The sequence below is a fragment of the Sander lucioperca genome, chromosome 4, assembly GCF_008315115.2.
Source record: "Sander lucioperca isolate FBNREF2018 chromosome 4, SLUC_FBN_1.2, whole genome shotgun sequence".
Taxonomy (NCBI): domain Eukaryota; kingdom Metazoa; phylum Chordata; class Actinopteri; order Perciformes; family Percidae; genus Sander; species Sander lucioperca.
Genome location: NC_050176.1, coordinates 37,656,515 through 37,677,280, shown reverse-complemented (window position 1 = coordinate 37,677,280; position 20,766 = coordinate 37,656,515). Strand labels below are relative to the sequence as shown.

Genomic DNA, 20,766 nt, shown 5'->3' with positions numbered 1-20,766 from the left:
TTACAGCACCCTCACTTTCAAGTATGCAATATTGTCCGAGCAACAAGTGAAGATTGTATCCCATCATTGAGAACCCAATGACATGGCCAGATCTGATGTATAATAAAAGGATAATGTCTGTGCCATATTTCAGTGCATTTTGGAATGACAGATGTGTTAATAAAATCTCACCTCTGATGTACCTCAGCTCTCAATCACAACGCAGACGTTACATGCAGAGTAGGATTACTCTGCCTGCATTTTCTCATCTTTATGTCTTCTCTCCACCAGGTATACTGTACAAGGGCAATGGTGAGAACATTTTCATTTCCCAGCAGCCCCCTGTCATCAGCAGCATCATGGGTAAATACAGACTCAGATTTTATTGACTTGATTGAGCCTGCATGTGTGTGATCGTTGTTGCTGGTGTCATTACATAATGATCAGTGATTTTGCTCGACTTGCTCCAATGGTTTAAGTGTTAGAGCCACAGGAATCTCATGGGATATTAAGAACTTGCAAACATATCTTGATATAAAACATGACTTGTTTTTCTGGGTTACTAATACAAAAAACATCTGGCATTTGCAGCTCCCTTTATCCAGTGTAGTTCCTTAATGTAGCCTACTCACTCACCAAGACTGCATCTCACTCTGTATACCAATGCCATACATCCATTTCCTGTAGATAGACAGTATCTAGTTGCCTTCAGGGGAACTGCAACTTATTCCCATTGTTCTAACAATTCAGAATGTCCATTCCCCTATACCCTGCAGTCCTTGTCCGCACTAATCCTACGTCTGGTCTGACACATTTTGTCAGTAACCACATCTTTTTACCTGTCAGTGTTGAGCTTCACTTGTTGGGTGCGTAATTATGGTTGTTACCAAAACCTCCTTACTGACTGGGATCTACCGGACTGAACACATATTTTGTTGCCTCATTTCGGTGCCACTTAAATGCTTGCACTGCTCTCTGGTGCTCCAAAACAGAACGTTACAGGCAACAGAAACACTGTGCACTTGACGCTAGTTAGCATTACACTTGGCAGCAGGTAACGTTTGCCTATCGTTAGCTGGTAACTAGCTTAAACATGGTTAAAATGCTGAAAGCTAAACGGTCTGACATGTGGACGTACAACAGTCTGTAGCTAAAGACTCAGAGTAGACTAGTGTAACTCTAGTTATTGTTAGCGTTAACTATTAACTCATCGTCGATAAGTACTTTCGGGCCGTGGGTAGAGTAAGAGCACAGAGACCGCTTCGACTGTGTAACTTGGTCCACTTTAATGACTCTTCAAGCGTAGGACAACTCAAGACTCAACAAAACGTGTTTCATCATCTCAACATCATATCCCTACCCTTCCGGTATAACATGTTAGATAGCTCCCTTGTTAACTTAAGGAACAGAATACACTATAAAGCTACAATTAATGGAAATATGTGACTTATTTCAGTAACCCTAAAAAGGTCTGTTAACTAAATAGTCACAAAATAAATCTCATCTTATACTAGCAACACCATGGCCACTGTCGGAGTTGTTGGAGAAACAACACCGATGGGACTTGGTGCCTTCAATTGCACCTCGTAAGCTAATGGTGTATTCAATGTTGTTTTTAAGAACCCTTCTGTCATCTAGTGGTTCTTCTTTTTTTTCGTTTAACGACAATTCACTGGTGAAATAAGTTATTGTTATTACATTTAAATGAATTATTAATGTTGACCATATGGCCTTAGCAATAAACAAGCTGCTCTTTAATGTTGCGGACTGTCGTTTTGTGCTTTTCTTTTTTTAAGTATCGGTTCAGACACCCTTTAGGCAGCGGCACAGTTAGTATAGTAAAGTAAAGTAAAGTGTAACTTAGCATCGGTATCACAAAAAAACCCAAACCATACCCAACCCTAGGCGTAAGTCCTTTGAAAGTTCTCACTAACTTCTTTGACTTGACATTGTTAAATAAATGCTTGATCCACAACAGTTCAACAGCCTATCTAGATCAAATTAATATGAAATAAGCTCCCAACTGCTGAGTCTGTTTTGTGGAAAGAGCAGGCATTAAATGTTCATTCGTTACAAATTGATTCAACATCCTACCCCAGGAAACGGACGTCGCCGCAGCATCTCCTGTCCCAGCTGTAATGGGCAGGCGGAGGGCAACAAGCTGCTGGCGCCCCTGGCTCTGGCCTGCGGAGCAGATGGCAGCGTCTTCGTTGGAGACTTCAACTACATCAGGAGGATCTTCCCTTCTGGGAATGTTACCAGTGTCATGGAGCTGAGGTAAGAGGGGAATCTGCTGTTGCCAGATTGGGGATCTGAATATAATCCAGAGAATACATCCCCTAGTGTCACAGACATAAAGGTCTCACTCAGAGAACTCTTGATCCATTTAACAGTAAAGCTTTGCCAAAACCATTTCATCCAGGTTTCTCAGGGCCATTGCAAATGCATGAATGATGGTAGATTTGAGTAAAACAAAATATGACGTAAAATATTCGTAAAAATGAACTGAATGACTTGAGAGTCCTTGGTTTGTAATTAAAACCTAGCATCTGAATAAATCTGCCTCAACCTTTCTGGGCATCTTTCCTTCTTGCACTCAACTGTTCAACTCCACATCATTGGTCTTGGATGACTTTGAACAGAACTTGAAAACATAAAGGAAGAGAGGGATAGATGAAGAGCCAGATTGGACACTTTGCCACTACAGTCATTTACATTTAAGTACTTACTCTTCAGCCAAAGTGCTAAAAGATAAAAGATCACTTGTTTAGTGCTCTTAATTTAGAAACATGCTTCTGGCACACTCTTGAGTGCTCATCTCTCAAAACTCCTTGTCTAATAGACAACTGAAATCTTTTTCCTGTTGACTTCTGTGATGCATGACTCAAATTCTAAAATTGACTGCCACTTCTAACTTTTTTGCAGTAGCTGTTTCTTCCGGGGATTTTCGTCTGTACTAACTCTTGTTTCTCCTGTTTTCTTTCCTTTGCTTGCACTGTATTAAAGAAACAAAGATTTCAGACATAGGTAAGAGTGACTAATCCTTTTCGACCTTTAACCTTCTTTTCATCCCACTGTCCATTTATGCTGCTTATAATAATAATAATAATAATAATAATAATAATAATAATAATAATAAGCTTTATTTGTATAGCGCCTTTCATACACAAAGTGCATCTCATGCACATCATTAAAACGATCACTGTTGCTCATTCCTGGCAGCTTTCAGGACTTACTATATGCTGTCCTTAGCCCAAGGTCTCAGTGCATCAAGGAGACAGTGAGCTGGATCAAGCTGTTAGCAAGCTATCTTTGCATATATATCTTCCTGAAGTCTGGTAATGCTTTAAAGCTGCAGATTGTATCATGTAGGACAGAGGAAACTGTCACATAGGTCAGATAAACAGATGATGTGCAACCAGACAGATGGCCTTCACACCACTTTGTAAATTTCCATCAGGAGAGACTTCATTTAAGAGTGAAATACGTTTAATTAACATGGTGCATAATAGCTTGATTTGTTGAGAGTCTTTGGCGATTAGACTCCATTGCAATGTTACATTTATATGGGATATAGAGGCCATGGATATACATAAGGTGCGATTTGGGAAACAAGCAGATGGGAGAGATGTTTTTTGATCATCCACAACAAAACAAAACGTGCAAGAATGAAATCCCCCCTTTCCAATACCATGGATGTAGTAACACTTAAATATGCACTTCAATATTCAGTGGAAAATACAGCGCTTTCAAACCGGAGAGCCAAGTTCACGTCGCAACGGAAACAAAATACTTTCACCCCTTGAAACGCTCATTCGTTCCTCGTGAATGTTATAATCCAAACCATGATCTTTTTCCTAAACTTAACTAGTCGTTTTGGTGCCTAAACTTAATTCATTGCCGCATGACGCTCACTTTTTCTCGCTAAACTCCACTACCATGGCCCCTGAAAGGGCCGTCATTTGGCGCTGCCTGTAGCCGGCTCACAGTCACCTGTTGGTGCTTATCGGCTAAATAACTGCTGCTGGTAGCCGGCGTCCCGGAGTTCTGTAGCGGCTAAATACAACCAGCAACTGCTGCTCGGATTTTATCGTTCTATCGCACTATTCACATTACAGCGCTTAACTTAGTTTAAAATACTTCTATTTTAGGTATATAATGGTCTATTGGTGAAGTAGCATTGATCATTTTGAGGTAGGGGGATACATTTTGTCCCCACCCGGAATAAAATGAATTCAGCAGAGGCAGGGATATGTAGACCAGAAAGGGGGAAATCCCACGCATGCCCCCCGGCAAATCGCACCCTGGATATACAGGAATATCCCCCTGATGGAGTCTAGACCTTGGTGGTGGTGATGAAGGGATAAAGGAAGAGCCTGAACATCTGGATAGATGTTCATGGGGCTTCTGATGATGGAGCGCTGGGAATGATGAGAACTGGAGGTGAATGGGGTGGAGGAGAGTTGCATCGATTTTGCCTGAAATGAAAACTGACAGCAGCAGAGAGGAGAACAGAATTAAATAACAACAACGCCATAGCTCACAGAGATCGTGGCAAAATCTGGTTGGTTTAACTGAAAGAGTGAACGCCCAGAGTCAGCTGATTAGTTTGAGACAGAGAGACAGAGAGAGAGAATGTGAAGCAAAGAAGTCTTACTGAATGAATTTATGCTAAGCTTCATTAGCTGCAGGGATTCATTGGGTTCATTTCAACTTGGGTCTTATTTTTCGTTGTTTCGACTTTCATTTTTATCTGTCATGCTCACATTCTACTCACCAAAGATGTTTGTTCCCATCAAATCAGACCCCCTCATCTGGTTTTATGCTAGTTTCTTTTGCGTGTCTCTCGGCCTCATCCTCTTTCCCTCTCTAATCTTGACAAGTGTTCACACGAAATCAGGCCTATTTTTCTACTGTCAGCTCAGATGAAGTCATGGCAGCCCCTAGCAAGAAGAGATATGGGGGTTGGCCGTGGTTACTGGCCTTCCTAATTTTTTGTTTTGTTTTATATCTCACTCTCTTTATCCCTCTCTCAACCCAGCCCCATCCTCACTGTCCTTTTCAAGCCCATGCAAGGTGATTCAATTCAATTCAATTTTATTTATAGTATCAAATCATAACAAGAGTTAATTCGAGACACTTTACAGATGGAGTAGATCTAGACCACACTCTATAAGATACAAGGACCCAACAATTCTAGTAAATCCCCCAAGAGCAAGCATTTAGTGCAACAGTGGTGAGGAAAAACTTCCTTTTAGGGAGAAACCTCGGACAGACCCAGGCTCTTGGTAGGCGGTGTCTGACGGTGCCGGTTGGGGGTGTGATGAATAGTGGCAATGATAGTCACAATAAAGATAATGGAACAGTGACTAGAAATAGTAGTTGTAGCTCATGGCATAGCAGGGCACTGCAGGGCGTTACGGGACGTAGCAGGGCACAGCAGAGCATAGCAGGACGTAACAGGACGTAGAAGGACAGAGCAGGACACTGCAGGAACCACAGAGCGTAGCAGGGTGTAACGGGGCATAGCAGGGTGTGCATCAGGACCACGGCGACAGCTGCAACCATGATTTTGGTGCCACCCTAATCGATTCATAGCCGTGAAAGATTTCATACAGACATAGCATTCACGAATAGTTTTAAGGCAGCAACCAATTAGTCTTTATGCATGTTAACTTTCACTTAAAGATGAAAAATGATACATTCCATTAATAATTAAAGGACATTGTGGTGATTAGGTAGTTTGGAACAAAACTCCTCTTTACGTAATCTAGATTGCAGAATTCATTGTGTGGAAGAGCACTGTAAATTCTTTGACGGCAGACTTGCATGTAGTGGAATATCAATACTAAAAAATAAGTAACACAACATTAATCACACATTAGAAGCAGTTATATATTAAACATGTACCCGCCAGTATACAAAGTAGTTCAACTTTGCTCCACCTCGAGTAGCTGCAACATTTAAAGGCTTCCTTAAGGCATCAGCAATAAAATACTAATAAAAATAAAACAATGATATAAAATACTGTACATACAAGTGTAATAGTGGGTCTTTTTTTGCATGTGTTAATACTTTTGTTTTTGCTACTTTAAAGTGGCTATATGTAACTTTTCAGTTTGTGTTGAGCGGCCCCTTTGGACAAAAGTGGAAGTGTTTTTACCACACCTGCTGTCATAAAGGTCTTTTCTTCATGCTGCTGTATTATCTACTGTAGATTACTGAGTTAGTGTTACGGGGAGGTCTATGAATGTTTTGCTCAGACAGAAAATCATTCATTTAGAATAAGAGAATACGGTACAGATGCATCGTTGCATTTCAAGTGTAGCATACAGTAACTTAGCCTACTGTGGATGTATTGTGAGCTAAACCGGGTGATGTTATCACTGTCACTGTGTCACGAGCCAAAGCATTAAGAGTTTGTTGTAGCAACCAACATCATAATAACTTAGATTAATATAGCACATTTCATTAAACCCACGGACACTTTACACAAGTAAAATTATAAGGGAAAAGAAAATAGTAGGCCAACACAAACAAGGAGTAAAAGGAATATAACGCTAAATGGAAGGGGGACGTAATTTAATGTCGGCTACTGACGTACAACCACATCGCGCATTGTAAAGTTATTTTATGAATGAAATATACATATTACATACCTGAAGGCCAATACGGGGTGGGTTTGGAATCATTTGCAATCCCGTAATCTGTTGAAAGCCCGACCTAAATTGACTCGCGTTATCGCCCGTTGTCTTTCCCTTTACTTTTTACCTTTTAGCTGTTCTTTGTTTCATTTCCTTCTTTCCTGTGACGGCCCTGCCCCAGTATCAGCCATAACTACAGCAGATAACTTAAAATAACATTAAAATACAATTAGGCCTATATAAAGAAATCTCCTGCTTTACCTCAATCCCAATCCATTTTAATATGATCCAAGCCAGAAAGTCTTCTGGGTTGACCAAAAAAGAAAACACTGGCCCGTACTGCTGAAAATCTTGGAATCTGGTGGAGAGTTCTGTCTCAGGTTCTTGAATGAGCCCTCTGATGTCGTCAGAGTTGACACGCTCGGATGATGACATCTCCCTCTGGTGTCTGAAGAAGTGAAAGGCTCCAGTTTGATTATCACAGGATAAGGCCTTCACTCTCAACAGACATGCGTTCAATGCATCAGACAGAGCTTGCATGGTTTGGCATGCGCCTTGCAGCTGCAGGTTCAGTGTGTTGAGACGTCTTGTGATGTCGGTGAGGAACGCAAGTTTCACAAGCCATTTCTCATCCTCCAACTCAGGCTAGTCCAGCTCCTTCTCAATCACAGAGGCTTTGATCACATCAATGCACTCCACAAATCGCTCCCAAACCATTGAGCCACCTAACAGGCAGTGGGGAGGCAAATCTTTGTAAGCCACATCATTTCCTCCAGGAGAGAATTAAACTGTGATGAGTGATTGAGTGAGTGAGGAGCGAGCAACGAGAAGATTAACAATTTTAGCTACCGTGTCCATTACAGAGGTAAGATCATTTGCACACAAGTTTTCCTGGTGAATAATAAAGTGATGTTATATGACAGAGTGACTTTCAGTCTGATTTTCAGTTGTTGTCACCTGGGCCACCAACTGTGGTAATTACTAGAGTAGGTCTGGACCACACTCTATAATTTACAGGGAACCAACAATTACCCCCAGGCAGAAACCTCGGACAAAGCCAGGCTATTGGTGTGTGTGTGTGTGTGTGTGTGTGTGTGTGTGTGTGTGTGTGTGTGTGGGGAGAGAGAGAGAGAGAGAGATACAGTTATAGCAAATATTTTCATGATGGCGACTACTCTGCTGTCAAAATGCTCGGTAAAAGCACATCCCCTTTAGTGCATGGGCCTCAAGCAGCAACTTTCCCCTTGTATCTCTTTTCTGTCGCTGTCTCTTGCAACAATTGTCAGATGTGGGATGATATTGCTGTCTACACTTTCATCCACAGCCACACTGAACATCGGTGCATTTGTCAGTGCAGCAGTTTGCTGGATGTGACCATTGATGCAATTTCATAATGCACTTTTAAACAGTTCTTGCTGAGAGGCTGCAAGTCCTTAATCCTGGATATGATGATGTCTTTATTTGGCAGTTCATCAACACTGCCCTTTTGATTGACTCAGCTTTATCACACTCATCTTTGAAGGTTTTTCTCATGCGTCGTATAGAAATTGCTAGATCTGCTCAGACATATGGTCCTTACAGGAAACCGTGACCTAACGCAACACACGCACAGAACGTGGAAGGTGTGTTGTTTTTGATTTTCGGCATGTGGGTGTTTGGCAGAAGACACATTTAGTTTCAAAAGAAGCTGGAAGCAGCAAAAAAAACACACCGCTGGCTAAACTATTTAATAATGGCGGGTTTGTTCAGGACACCCCCGTCTGTCGCTAGCAATGATGATGCATTGATTAGTGACGATTCTCTCTGACCAATCAGTAGTCTGCAGGTTTTCACGTCACCTTTTGGTATCGCCTCAGCTCGCTTGGAACCTCGACAGAGGTGGTACTAAAAAAAGTACCTGGGACTTTTTTTCAAAATGGAAAACCCAAAAAGGCGAGTAGAGTCGAGGCGAGTTGAGCAGGCAGGTACCATGTAATGGAAAAACGCCAATATTATCACATCAACATGAATTCATCATGCTTGTTTAATTGTTTCATGACTAACCTAATTTAGCAATTTGCAATTATGGGACCAGACTAAATGTAACATGTAACAAAGTTGAATCTGTGTCACTGTTGCAGTGTAGTTTTTGCTTTCTCACATGCCACTGAAAATGGCTGTGCATGCCCAAGCTGGCACGTGTGGCATAGGTTGCCACCCATGTTCCAGAGACTGTCCTCTCAAGAAGTACGACAGCAGCAGTTTAAGGAAGTGAACCAAAATGACACGTGACCAATGACCAAAGTGACTAGCAGCCTTTGTATGGAGGCAAAGGAGGGCAACAAAGTCTGTGTACAGAGAAGGTCTGCGTGGATGGATGGGTCAAAAAGTCATTGGCCTTAAACACAGGACACTGCAGATTGTTTCCCTTTTTTCAAATCATGACCATGATTGTCCCCTACCTTTTATAAAGCCAAAACCTAAACCTAACCATCTTTGTGCCTAAATCTAACTAAACCTTAACCGTAGCGTAGTCACATCATTAAACCGATTTTTCAACAGTGATTTGTAACGGTTTTGCAAGGCACTGACAAATGATGTTGCCCTGATGATGATGATGATCTAAAACACTTCTACGTGTCGGTCTAGAGGGCATAGGGAAACAATGTATTCTGACTTGTTGCTCGTCTACCACTAATATCTGGATCATGAACAGATATGAGTGCATGACAAATGCTATACAAATGAAGTTGCACTGAGTCATAAAATCCTGAGTTTGATTAGGTTTTCTGGGGTCATCTGCCCTTTACAACGAGGAAGAATCTACAAATGTATTGTCCAGCCATAGGCGGAAATCAAGGGGGAGTCGGGGAGGGGGGGTCAGGACCCACCCAATCTGAGAGTGTCCCCCCCTTAAAAATGATTGACAAACATGCTGTGTATTGTAAATAATGTAATATATGTAAAAAATACAAACATAGCTTAAAAACATCTTGAGCCACCCCTTCCTCGCCTCATAATGGTTTGGTCCACTACTTGCTACCGTTCGGTGGGAGCAGCGGGTGCAAGAAAACAAAATTTGAATCACTCAGTCACGTTAGTTGTGGGACTCCAGTAATTAGACATGGCTATTTCATTCACTTTGAACATCAGATGAAGTAATTTGTTTCTCTAATACAGATGATACTATGTCATTTTAATTAATTATAAAATAGTCTTTACCAAAAAACAATGATTTTTCCATGAATCCCCTATGTTAGCGAATATAACGTTACCTAGCTTGTTTGGTAGCTTGTTTAATAGCTTGTTGGATGGTTAGTTAGCTAACTTGCTAATTCCACCTAACATGCTTTCACTGGTTACAGAAAATGAGCCGGCTGGCTAGTTAGCTAGCTTTTTTGCTTGGGGGTTCAGTTCTCAGTTCAGCCTCATCCGTATAGCGAACTGAAAAGAATAAGGGATAAAGGATAAAAAAGCCATGTCAGTCTACTTACTGGAGTTCCACAACTACACATATCCTCTACAACTGTATAATTTTGGCTGTATTGTTTGAGTTATGTTATGTTTATTGTCTCCTCACCCCCCAACAGTTAGATGAGATTTACGTCCATGGTTCCAGCTTCCTATACCTATCTACCCCATCTCTGTGATTGATGCTGATACATTAGGATTCGCTGCTCTGTGTTATCCTCTCTTTTTCTCTTTCCTCCCTTTTAAAAATGAATCTCAACCTAGTTAGTTTTCTTCTCTCTTCATACACATACAGAGCAACACCATACCTGGGGCTTCTTTGCCACTGACAAGACACCATGGTTGGATTTCATTTTTTTTTAACGCATCTAAATGTAGTTTCAATTAAATTTCACTTTTTAATTAAACACAGTATCCTCTCGGGAGGACAAGTCACGTAACTGAGCTTTTTTTAAACTTCTGCCCTTCCTTCATGTTTACTTATTAACACCATTTTGACTGTTTGTTCTGTTTCATTTGTTTTTATTTCCTTATCCTCTCTCTTGTCTCATTGACTACATTCATCATTTTCTTACCTTTTACAGCCATACTTCCTTTTTTGTCGCTTTCTTTTCCTTATTCTTGATTTATTTCCTTCACATTTTTCTTTTCTCCCTTAGTCAGTCATGTATTCCCTCCCTCGGTCTTCCTCTTATCCTGGGATCTGTATTCTTTCCTCATTCAATCATTTCCTCATCCATCACTCCTTACTACTTTACTCCCTTTTCTGTTGTGTAGGCTGATGGATTCCATGATTTTTGTCTGTGGTGCTAACTATCCTGAATTTTGGAAGTGTTTCGATCTTAACGGGAATTTTTTTGCTTCAATAAAGGTTAAATGAAAACAAAAGGGCATGCTTATCAGCACGTCTGGGCCCTTTAAGTACGGGATGTCTTTGTCTCACACAGCCTGTCTATTTTTAGCTGTCTTAATTAACAGCCTGTGATCATCTGCTGATTATCACCAACCACTGAGACGTATGGCTAGAGGCCAGTGCACATGTACATATACTGTGCGTGCATGCGTGCGTGCGTGTGTGTGTGTGTGTGTGATGGATATTACATGACAGTATGGCAGGCATCATTAAGAGTGTGTCACAGACTCACAAGCAAGTGAAGGCCCATCACACCAACCTACTGTCAACAAACACACACACACACACACACTCTCACACACACACACACACACACACACACACACACACACACACACATACACACACACACACACACACACCAACCACCTGGTACTCCACTGGAAGTAAATTAACACCAGTTTATTTTCTTTCAGTTCATCTACTCTCCTTTTATTCATTACTTCTTCATTATCATTACCTCTAGAAAGTCTCTTTCATTTCCATCATAATGACGCTGAAACCAAATTTTAAATCCACTCTGTTTATTTCATTGTAAGCTTTTAAACAATTTGTTAAATTGTTAAAGCCATACACTTTATTTGAAAATGGCAGCTTGTCACCTTAAAGGCCTCTTGGTTTGCAGTCAGACTTTGGATCATGTAGTGAAGTGTCTGGAAGAAACATTCCACCGAGGACACTCTGATCTCTCTGATTTTAGTGTCTGTGTTCTAAACCGGGTGTATTTTTTTAAAATGTTAATGTGTTTAAACACCGAAGTCTGAGATACTGACATTATTAAAGATTCAGCACGACTAAACCAATTCTTTCTGGTTTCTATCTTGTTTGTTCCTCTCCTCCCCTTTTGTCTGTCACTACCCTCCATAGCAACAACCCTGCTCACCGTTACTATCTAGCCACTGACCCGGTCACAGGGCAGCTGTATGTGTCGGACACGAACTCTCGACGAATCTACCGACCCAAGATGCTCAGCGGTGCCCGTGACCTCATCAGTAAGCATGCACTTCATTTACCCAGTAAAACACCATGTTGGTAAAGCAATCAGTTTTTTTCAATTGTCAATCCAATGTACTCACACACACACGTCTACTACAATTGTCATTCTTATAATATAGCAGCAAAAGAGAGAGAGGTGTTCATATTACAGTCTACTATGTTCTGTTAGAATATTTGGACAAATTGTATTTTGATGCTTTGAAGCGTTCATGCCATTAAAGCCCCATTGAATTGAATTGTGACTTTTGCAATAAATGATGATGTTTGTGTTCAGGTAATGGAGAAGTTGTGGCTGGTACAGGGGAACAATGTCCTCCATTTGATGAAGCCCGATGTGGAGATGGAAGAAAAGCTACAGAGGCACAGCTACTGGGACCTAAAGGTACATACACAAACACAAGAATAAAAATACAGGGAGATTCCTTTATTTGTCATTTTTATGCTGAAATAGTGTTTCACACATCCACTAGTTAATAAATAAATCAGTGCAAGACAGCAGACTTTAGAATTATAAGCTCGTAAATAAAAGCACTTAATAGATAAACTAAGATTACACTAAAATAAGCACTTAATAAATAATAAGGTAGGTGGTTATTATTCAAGCCTGTTCATAACCATAGTTGCTGAGGAGGATTCTCAAGACAGTTCAGACACACAAGGGCACAAAGTTTCTCTCTCCCAATTCAAATCTTGGCCTGTATGTATTATAGGTTTCAGAGTTGGACATTGGTCCTAACTGATAGCACACGTATTTGGTCCTACATTTAGAAACGGGAGCATATGTAAGCTTTTCATCAGCCTTCTTATCCTTAGAAAGTAATCCTACTTCCACCAGAATTTTGCAGAGCTGCAGAGCTGTACTGAAATGTTAGAAGTCCAAATGATGAAGTATATGCCCAGTGTGGGAGGTGGGGTATACAGGATTTAGGATGGAGGTTTTCAAAGTGGGAGGTGGGCCTTCCCTGGGGGGCTCCAAACAGTTTTGGAGGCAGGCTCAGAGAATGGAAGTGACAAAATATTACATTAGTTATTACATTGGTTACCAAAAGAAGATCACATAGAATAGACTAAATATGTGTGATGTGGTTGAAGCGATAGTTCGGATACCGCCGTTGCAGTTTCTTTTCCAGAGTCAGAAACTAATAAATGCCTTTGACCAGACCTTTTTATGCAGGCTTAATTGTTGAGTGTCTATGGGATCAAATAACATAATTATGACCCAATAGGCATAGGAATAGGAATTGAGCGAAACTAAATAAATCACTGTAAGTGGGGGTGAGGGGCCACCTTTTTCCAAGATTCTCAGACTTTGAAATCCCCTGATCTTTGAGCTATTCAAAGATATTTATTGCATACACTTCTTATGACTGGTTTTGTCTGTGGTGTAATTGCTCTGTCCACCAAACTGTACCCACTCCACGCATCCATTCACATAAATTCTTCTATTTCCTGCTTATTTGGCAACAAAGAAATACCGCTACCACAGTGATGATTTGGTTCCTTCACAACTGTGACTGTGTTTATTACACCTCAAAGCTCAACACAGTCTAATAATGTCCCTGACAATAAGGTTAAATAAAGATTGTTTGCAAATTGGAGGCTGCCTTGCATTTGTCAGTTATTAATGATTGGCATAACGTCATTGCTCCACATCTGGATGAGAACCAACCCAGTTTCACGGCAGTTCGTGAAATGGTCACGTTATTTAATCTACTGATTCGTGTACACGGGCACGTTTTTCTCGTTGTTTTTGTGGTGGCCAGTACAAAAATGTAAACTAATGTATTTCAATGGGAAGCATATTTCGTGATCACAGCACGACTACGGTAGCGAGTAGTATGAAATGCTGAAAATCTGAGGTTGGTTGGGAGGGTGGATGGGTCAAACAATACAGGACTTTCGGGGGATCGTGGCCCGCGTGTGGCGTTTTGTTTCCCCGTTTTTGTGTTTCTAATCACAACCGTCACGTTATTGTCGCGCGTCCCCCGCAGCCGTCTCCCGGCGTGTGACGCATCCTTTCCCCGTTGTTCTTTTCCTAAACCCAACCTTCGCCGTCCCGTTGTTGTCGTCCTGGCGTGTCCCCCAGAGACCGCAGATCGTGTCCCGGGGTGTGACGTTTGCTTCCCCCGTTCATCTTTTCCTAAACCCAACCTCCGTAGACATGGTTCCCACTTCGTGCTGGCCACCATGAAAAAAAACGAGAAAAACGTGTTCTTGTACACAAATCAATAGATTAAAAATAATGTCACAATTTCACAAACTGCCATGAAACCGTGTCGTGAGAACGTAGTCTAAGTAAATCCAAAAATCCCTGTATAAAAAGAGAATAACAAAATAAAAATATAAAAAGAACCTAAAGTACACCCATGTCTTACCCTGTTTTAGGAATATGTTTAGTCCCAGTCAAACAATTAACTTGATTCTTAATACTGATTATAAGATTAAAGTACATGTTAAATACAGTTCATGGGCCTCATTCATTCATAGCAGTTTGCAAATGTTCAAACAACAGGCTAGCCTTTCTGAATAGTTGTGATCACTGTATAGCACCTTGTCTACTGATTGCCCTTGTTGATGAGAAAATTAGGTGACGCACTGCTTCATAATCATATCTTATTTATCAATGTTAAAGATGGACCAGGTGAGCTCTTTATTTGAAGGGCCAAAAACATGATGAAGTTATGAAGAAGTAATATATAGTTAACAATGATAACAACAATTCAATTTTTTTAAGAACATATGTAAACTGCTGGGACTGGTCAGTTTTTTTTTGAAGAAGAAGACATCTTTAATAAATCCAAAGTTATGATGATTCAAAAACCTTAATTGATGCATGAATTAACTTATTGTTCCTGCATTAAGTCATGAATAAGATACTATTAATCCTCGTACATTACTGATAGTTTGTGAAGTACTACATGAATTAATTCATGCTTTTTTATGCATGTAGTTTGCATGAATTCATGATAATTCATGTACCATTATTATAAAGTGTTACCGGATGCTGTTTTTCACACCACAGCCACATGATCCTGTTAGAATTATGAATGTTTTTCCTGCTTGAGGGGGGATATAAACTCATATCGACCGATGTATCATTTACAGAATCTGTTCAAGGTTGAAAAAGAAAACAATTTACCTCGCAGCAGTGGTTAACGTGTTAGGCTTCAGGCATGGACCAGATATATATATTTAAACATTTTCAGAAGTTGATGTTGATTCGTTCTATATGTACATATTTTGTGATTGATTTTATCACTGCACAGATGCTGTTTTGCTCATCTATATGATACTTCTGACAGTTTTCATTCATATATTAATCTTGGCTGATGTTGCTTGAATACACTCAGGCTCTATATGTTCTTTATGTTTTTTCTTTACTGTGTCCTTTTATCTGCTGCAGCGTTATCCTGACTCCCACACAAGAGAATTACCTCAGCTTCATTTTCTCCTTTGAATCCTGGAGTCGATGTATTAATAATCAACAGGACAACGATATATTAAATTGTGTGTGTGTCTGTGTTCTTTGTTTCTGTTCCCTACAGGGATTGCAGTTGATAGAAACGGGTTGATCTACTTTGTGGACGGGACTATGATCAGGAAAGTGGATCGTAATGGAATCATCTCCACAGTGCTGGGCAGCAACGACCTGACCTCTGCACGGCCTTTGACCTGCGATACCAGCATGCACATAAGACAGGTAACCTTCAAAGAGTACCTACATGCACCATCACCCTGACTGTCAGCTATGAGGGGCCGTCTGAGACATTATTCACACTTCACCTCACCCACATACAAGTAAAATGCGCTGATGCGTACAAAATGTGTACAGGACATTGAAAATATATCATCATGGTAATTTTATGTTTACCTAGTTGTCCTCATTAAAGGGTAACTACCGTTTTTTTCATCCTGGACCCTATTGTCCTATGTTTTTGTGTCTAATACTGGTCCATTATTAAGCAAGATCGCTGCAATATAAGTTAATTGGGCAATTGTCCATCTTGTATTTACCTTCACAAAAGTGCTCATTTTGCTGCTGACAGACTCAAATTAATATTCTAAGTGTCTAACAACATTATGGAAAGGATTTCAAAGGAGGTCGACCTTTCTGTTAAAGAGTAAGATCCTTTTTTTAAAGATTGTTTTATTTGGCGTTTTTAGGCCTTTATTTATAAAGGACAGCTGAAGACATGAAAGGGGAGAGAGAGGGGGAATGCAGCAAAGGGCCGTAGGTAGGTAGGTAATCGAACCCACTGCGTCAAGTAGTAAACCTCTATATATGGGCGCCTGCTCTACCAGGTGAGCTACCCAGGCGTCCAGATCCTTAACATAAAAACATCCGTGAAATTGCGTTCGCTAAACTCACCAGACTCAGTAATTTTAGCATCGTAAAATACACTTCATTCAAAGTCGACAGAAACAAACTATTAAAAGCAGTTTTGGGTCGTCTTTCCACTGTTCCAACCATCACAACTCTAGTTTTGGTTGAAATAAACACATAGTTTACCGATTTACATGTGAAAATATGTTGGCTCTATACACGCTAAAAGTATTGCTTTTTTAAGTGGAGTCTGGTGGGTTTAGCGCTAGCGACATCGGAGCTGTTTCTGGTTAAACAGAAAGGTCTCAAAGAGGTTTTAAAGGTCTATCTCTGAAGGGATCCTTTCCATAATGTTGTCAGACACTTAGAATATTAATCTGAGCCTTTCAGTGGCAAAACGAGCACTTTTGTGGAGACGGTGATGCAAAAGTGGATATGACACATGCCTTTGGTGTGGGAGATCTGGGTTCAATTCCCACTGCGATACATCAACCAATGTGTCCCTGAGCAAGACACTTAACCCATAGTTGCTCCAGAGGCATGCAACCTCAAACAATTATAAGTCGCTTTGGATTAAGCGTCAGCTAAATGACATGTAATGTACAGTAATGTAATGTAAATACAAGCTGGACAATTGCCTCATTAACTTACATTGTAGCTTGTTTCGCCACTGCCGACTGCAGCGATCTCGCTTAATACTGGACCAATGTCAAAGATTGTTGTTCCCATCAGACACTTAGACACAAAAACATAGGAAAATAGAGTTGAAAAAAACGGTAGTTACCCTTTAAACAATGCATTCTCATGAATGCACAACAATTTTTTGTTATGGTGATGACCGGCTGATCACGTGACAACTGGTCACATGACGGTTTTAAGTTTAGTGGTCGTTACAGTTAAGTTTAGTTGACAAAAGGTGACCATCATGCGGCGACGTCAGTTAAGTTTAGACACCAAAACGACCAGTTAAAGGTCCAATATGTAATATATTTACTGTATTAAATCCAAAAATGACCCCAATGCGTTATCAGATATTAAGGAAACATACTAAGTTGAAATACTATCTTTTCTGACAACAATGCTAATGCCAGTATTTGCGCCTTTTGAAATTTCCGTTCCGTGACGGAATTTCTGTTTGTGTTTTGGCCTGCGTGTTGTTATCAACTGCCCATTTTGACAGCCAGGCCGGGTTGCCAGATATAACTGTAAAAACGTAAACTCAGCTCGCTACAGCTGTAACGTTAGTACAGCCATGAACGCAGCAAACAAACGAACAGGATCAAAGGAGATAGATTCTACCCGACCTAAAAAAAACTGCATGTTTCTAACAGTTGCATAACCAGAGACGTAACAAACCCCGGGTAAATATTGGAGATGTATTTGGAAGATGGAGACAGCTTAGAGCCCAAAAGGACGCCAAGTTGGCTAATTTCCTCCTGAACAGGTAGCTAAGCATTAGCTTCAGGCTAATTTATCACGGCTACAAGGGACGGGCATTTTATGTCATTTCAACATTAGTGTTCTCACATTGAATTATATAGCTAGAGTACCCAAGTTGGTTACTCGCAAAAACAATTGAGACAGCCAGTAAAGTGATCCCGACTGGTCCTGGCTAACTCCGCCATGCTAACCCTGTTAACTGCTAACGTTACCGGAGGACCAGGCAAGCGGGCCACGGCTGTTTACCACGTGCAGCCTGGCCGTAGCCGACAACGGTGATTTATTTTAAGCCAAGAAAGGAGGGCCGTAAATTGGGAAGAAAGTGAGTTTGCCGTGTGTTAAGCGATTGATGCCGTAATTCTAAGCCAATAAAATGTGTATTTCAGTCGGGTGGAGAGGACAGCAAGGTTGTTGTGTTTTTAGCGGTTCTTACTGTAATTCTAAGCCGAAAAAGTGTGTCAGTCATTTGGGTACAGAGCTCCACGTGAGCACGAGGACATATAGCCAGCATCTAACGTTAGCTACTCCGCTGTGCTGTGGAGTAATGTCTGGCTATGTGAGACAAGCGTCTAGCAACATTGTTGTGGATGCTGCGGTCTCAGCCTGGCAACCTCTGTGAACTTCGAGTCTGGGGAGGAGGGGGCGAGGGAGACGACTCTCTACAGTATTTTGAATTTGGACTGCAGTAACTATTTTAAACGCTAGCTGTCATATTGCACTTTTAAGATTAAAAAAAAGATTGTGGACACGAACACCCGTTTCCTGGGTGAAAGTTTTGTGTTTTCACCTTAACTTCTCCCGGGACATGAACTCCGTTCCCCCACTTGAAAGCCCTGTGTTTTATTACCCATCCATCGCCCCCAACCTCCTCTCAACACGGACCTCAGTGGTCTCGTACAGCAGCAGTCAATGTGGTGCATACAGCAATAAATACATACCAATTACAGTGCATTACTTTTCGTAGCTATATGTTTGAATAGTTCATGAGAACAGCCTGAGGTAAAACAAGGCTCTATGGCTAAGATTCAATCCAGTTGATAGATGGCTGGTGTGCCATCAGGAAACTAGAGCCACTTAAATTTTAACAAGGCATAGATTTAGATCTGGCGATATCTTCTAACTTTTCCTTCATTTATTTCAGAAACTCATCAGACAGAGGCAAACAAGAGGGACATTCAATATTCAAAAAGCTTTATTGTCTATCACATATGATAGAAAATTGTCTTCTCTTAGGGGCTCACAGACAACATAAAAAACATGCACCCATGAAAGACTCACATAAAATTATAAAACTACATGTGATTGAGACAGAGAGTAAGATAGAGGAAGGGAGAGTACTTTCTTTTTGTTTTCACACCTTATTTTCAGAGTGCGAATGTACAATCTTACATGTACGACATGGACATCAGAATGGAAAGAACACCTACACGTGTGTGTGTGTGGGTGTGTGCTTGTGCGAGTGCTTGCGTGCGTGCATGCGTGTGTGTCTGTGTGTGTTTAAGAGAGAGAGTTGTGGTCTGTTCTGTGTGGCAGAGCAGCGTAGTTAAGAGTGTTTCTTGCAGAGTTGAAGTTATCTGAACTCTGACCTTGTGTCCTTCCCTGCAGGATTTAGCCCAGTTTAGCAGTTATGTATCTAGCTGACCTCTTGAGTTCACTTGTGGAACCATATCAACTGGCAGCCCACACATGTTCAAGTTTCACAGCTCTTTCTGTAGACTCATGTTGTTCTATTTTAATTTAAGTACACAGTCAGTATAAAATATGTGAATGCAGGTTTAAACCATGTGGAAATTTAATAGACCAGTAAATTCTGTGTTTATATACTGTCATAAAACAGCCCATGTTTAATAGAAACAATGAATTTAGGTTTATTTTGTTAGATTTTAGGTTTTCATACTTTAAAATAACTATTTCATATTTAAATAACATATAATAAATATTTTCACAAATGCCCCCTCAGTCCTCTGTAGAACTGTCCCTGAGCAACCTTTTTTAAAGGGGTTTGATCTCCCAGTTTTCTTTTTACTGAGGCAGCAGACCTCAGGATAATGGAAAGTTTTGTTTTCATGTACATCATTGTTAAACCATCTGTCATTATCAAACAGTGCCGTTCAGCCACTGATCCATTCAACTCAGAAGTCACTCAGAGAAACAATTAGGAAATACACTGTATATCAGTCTTAGTATCCCTAGTATCAGATAGCAAAACTCAATATAGTTTGATGAAACTGTACAGTGAAGTAGCATGTGAAGTGGAACTCTCTCTCCTCGTCCCATCATCTCTACATCCAGGTTCGTTTAGAATGGCCCACAGATCTAGCTATCAATCCCATGGATAACTCCATCTACGTCCTGGACAACAACGTTGTGCTGCAGATCACGGAAAATAGACAGGTACAGTATTGTCTATACCCACATTGACAGCAGAGCATGTTTTACAAATATCCTTTTACATGTGCTGCTTTTTTGATTTTCATTAAATATGTGTTTTTGAAGTAACATAAAAAAACCATATCGAATCACGAATCATCCCAAAATACACAATGTTACTTAATCACTAATAACCAGCATCCATGTATGTGTGTGTGTGTGTGTGTGTGTGTGTGTGTGTGTGTGTGTGTGTGTGTGTGTGTGTGTGTGTGTGTGTGTGTGTGTGTGTGTGTGTGTGTGTGTGTCTGTGTGTGTGCGTGTGTGTGTGTTCAGGTTCGTATCGTGGCAGGTCGTCCCATGCACTGCCAGGTACCTGGTATAGAATATACTATGGGGAAGAGAGCGGTCCAGACCATGCTGGAGGGAGCTACAGCCATCGCCTTGTCCTACAGCGGTGTCCTCTACATCGCAGAGACGGATGAGAAGAAAATCCACCGCATTCGACAGGTAATCTTCAGGACATAAAGTATATGTACAAGCAAGTACAAACTTTGAACTACTGTGCAGGACAGTAGTTGGTAACAGAAGTAACAAAGGTCCCAGGTCAGATTTGAAGTCCAGATGCAGGCACAAAGATGAAGAACTGAATG

General features: G+C 40.7%; 1 protein-coding gene across 11 annotated transcripts in view; it reads left to right on the top strand.

The window, feature by feature from the left end:
• Nucleotides 1–20,766, top strand: part of LOC116046942 (teneurin-3) — a 293,082-nt gene that overhangs the window by 232,527 nt on the left and 39,789 nt on the right. For 8 of the 11 annotated variants that reach the window (XM_031295418.2, XM_031295417.2, XM_031295415.2 and 5 more), the window contains 8 exons: nucleotides 271–342; nucleotides 2,079–2,256; nucleotides 2,986–3,006; nucleotides 11,854–11,978; nucleotides 12,257–12,364; nucleotides 15,528–15,682; nucleotides 20,039–20,140; nucleotides 20,450–20,623. In XM_031295418.2, the coding sequence (XP_031151278.1) occupies nucleotides 271–342; nucleotides 2,079–2,256; nucleotides 2,986–3,006; nucleotides 11,854–11,978; nucleotides 12,257–12,364; nucleotides 15,528–15,682; nucleotides 20,039–20,140; nucleotides 20,450–20,623 (935 nt within the window). The remainder of the gene's footprint in view (nucleotides 1–270; nucleotides 343–2,078; nucleotides 2,257–2,985; nucleotides 3,007–11,853; nucleotides 11,979–12,256; nucleotides 12,365–15,527; nucleotides 15,683–20,038; nucleotides 20,141–20,449; nucleotides 20,624–20,766) is intronic. The other 3 variants (XM_031295419.2, XM_031295416.2, XM_031295414.2) reach the window with 1 other exon arrangement.